The sequence below is a fragment of the Psammomys obesus genome, unplaced genomic scaffold (genome assembly GCF_907164565.1).
Source record: "Psammomys obesus unplaced genomic scaffold, mPsaObe1.curated_primary_1811, whole genome shotgun sequence".
NCBI lineage: Eukaryota > Metazoa > Chordata > Mammalia > Rodentia > Muridae > Psammomys > Psammomys obesus.
In genome coordinates this window covers 2032756-2035037 of record NW_026596064.1, presented here as the reverse complement: position 1 = coordinate 2035037, position 2282 = coordinate 2032756, and the positions used below count along the sequence as shown (strand labels likewise).

General features: G+C 44.9%; 1 protein-coding gene across 1 annotated transcript; it reads left to right on the top strand.

Moving 5' to 3' along the window:
- Nucleotides 1-1401: 1401 nt before the first annotated feature.
- On the top strand, nt 1402-2014 carry LOC129689755 (60S ribosomal protein L29-like). The gene has a single exon (XM_055625160.1). It carries the CDS (start codon nt 1416-1418, stop codon nt 1884-1886), a length of 471 nt encoding a protein of 156 aa, XP_055481135.1. The 5' UTR covers nt 1402-1415; the 3' UTR covers nt 1887-2014.
- The last annotated feature ends 268 nt before the right edge of the window (nt 2015-2282 follow it).

The following is a 2282-nucleotide window of genomic DNA, read 5'->3' as shown; positions in this document are numbered from 1 at the left end:
TACGGGTGAGCGTAAGCTAGATCCTGTGGTCACCTTTAGGCTAGCACAGTGTGGTCTTAGAGTCTAAAAACAGATTCTACTTCCTTCTCCACTGGGAGCAGTTCATGGAAGGGGTTTTTATGATCTTGGGCAAACAACCCCATCGCCTTTCTGTATCTCCGCTTGCCTTAGCGTTAAGAAGGCCAGGGGCTCACCCAGTCCTCTCCACCCACACAGCACTCTCTTTCAAATCCCATCAAAGCTCTTTCCACTTTGAGCTTCCAGACAGGAGCACACACGTTTTGATGCCCTTGTGAGGTGGGGGAGGGCAGGGAGCAGCAGCCTGTCCTTCCTGAATAACACAACAGCTGGCCCAGAGCCTGAGCTCCCACAAGGAAAGAGGGGGCGGGGATGGCAGTTACCCAGCAGCCGCTCCCAGGGAGAAGCTGTCAGTGAGGGGGAACAGGCCTTTGGCCCAGCCCTGATTTTACTCAGGTGAAGTAGCCCCGCTCTGAACAGACGAGCTTGGGGATGTCGGTGGGGAGGAAGCAAAACAAGAGAGCCAGTGTTGTCCCTGTCCCTTGGCTGCTGGGCAGGACCAGGGTTCATGTTCCAGAAAAACATGTAAGAAGCCCAAGGCTGCCTCGTAGACACGGTGTCCAACCCTCACTCAGGACTCCTCATTTCTGATGCTTTGGGGAAGGGAAAAAGAGAGGGGCTCTGGAGAAGCTCTGGCTCTGTATGGCTGTAACTCCTCTCCCACTGGTTTTGAAATAGCAGTGTCATATCTCTTAAGAAATATTTATTTCAGTTAACGTGTGTGCGTGTGTGTGTGTGTGGGGGGGGGTGCCATGGAGCCCAGGACGCTGCTTTAATTTCTTCTTCTCAGATGCTGCCATAAACACTCAAGGCAGAAGCAGAAACCAGTGGGGAAATGCTGTTTGCTGGCTTGTCCCAGGCTCAGATTCAGCTATTTCTTTCTTTTTTTCCTTTTAAGAATTAAAATTTTTATTTCCATTTAGAACCTGTTCGTATGCACAATTGATTTTATTACATTTCCAATAAGTTACCATATGAAGCATTTGATAACAACGTAACTGCGCATCATATGTTAATGTTTTCAGGCACATATTTTATTTATCACTATCCTGTGTTTTTCTAAAAATATTGATCTTACAACAGGTTTCTAGGTGATAGTAAAATCTCTATGTCAAACAGTTTGATGTTTAGCCTAATAAAATATGAGGCCAATTTGTTAGACAGAGACAAACATAAGGCGTGAGAGGAATTTTGCAGGTTATCACATGTATTGCTTATATATTTGGTGTCTCCAACATAGCTCCAAGGGTTTTTTTCTTTTATTAAAAATGTTTTTTATTTTATTTTATTTTATTTTTTTTGCAGACGCTGTGGGAGCCACAGGTTACTGTGCAAACATGGCCAAGACCAAGAACCACACCACACACAACCAGTCCCGCAAATGGCACAGAAATGGCATCAAGAAACCCCGGTCACAAAGATACGAATCTCTTAAGGGGGTGGACCCCAAATTCTTGAGGAACATGCGCTTTGCCAAGAAGCACAACAAGAAAGGCCTGAAGAAGATGCAAGCAAACAACGCAAAGGCAATGAGTGCGAGAGCAGAGGCCATCAAGGCCCTTGTGAAGCCTGCAGCTGTTAAGCCCAAGATGCCAACGGCCCCCAGCCGCAAACTCAGCCGCCTGGCTTTCATCGCTCACCCCAAGCTTGGGAAGTGGATTCGAAGCTACATGGCCAAGGGTCATAGGCTCTGCAAATCAAAGCCCAAGATTCAAACCAAGGCAGAGGCCACAGCTCCAGCTAAGGGCAAGGTTCCACCTCTAGCTCAGGCTCCCAAAGGTGCCCAGGCCCCTGTGAAGGCCCCATAGGAAATGGTTCTACTAATGTGAAGACAGACGGACTGGTGTGACACACCCACCTACACAGTATTTACAGATGACCAGTGTCCTATGCTGTTTTTACAAATAAACCTAAGGCAAAATCTGTTAAATGTTTTTTTTTGTTTGTTTGTTTGTTTTTGTTTTTTGTTTTGTTTTTTTTTAGTATAATATATTCTGATGATGGTTTCCCCTCCTTCTAATTGTCCAAGTTGCTTTCTTCATCCCCTTCCATCTGGATCTACCCACATTCTGTCTCCCTTAGAAAACAATAAGCATCCAAGGAATAGTGATACAATGTAATATACTATAATATGATATAAGACAATACAATACAATATAATGTATGATAAAACAAAAGCAAACAAATTAGAATAGGACAAAACA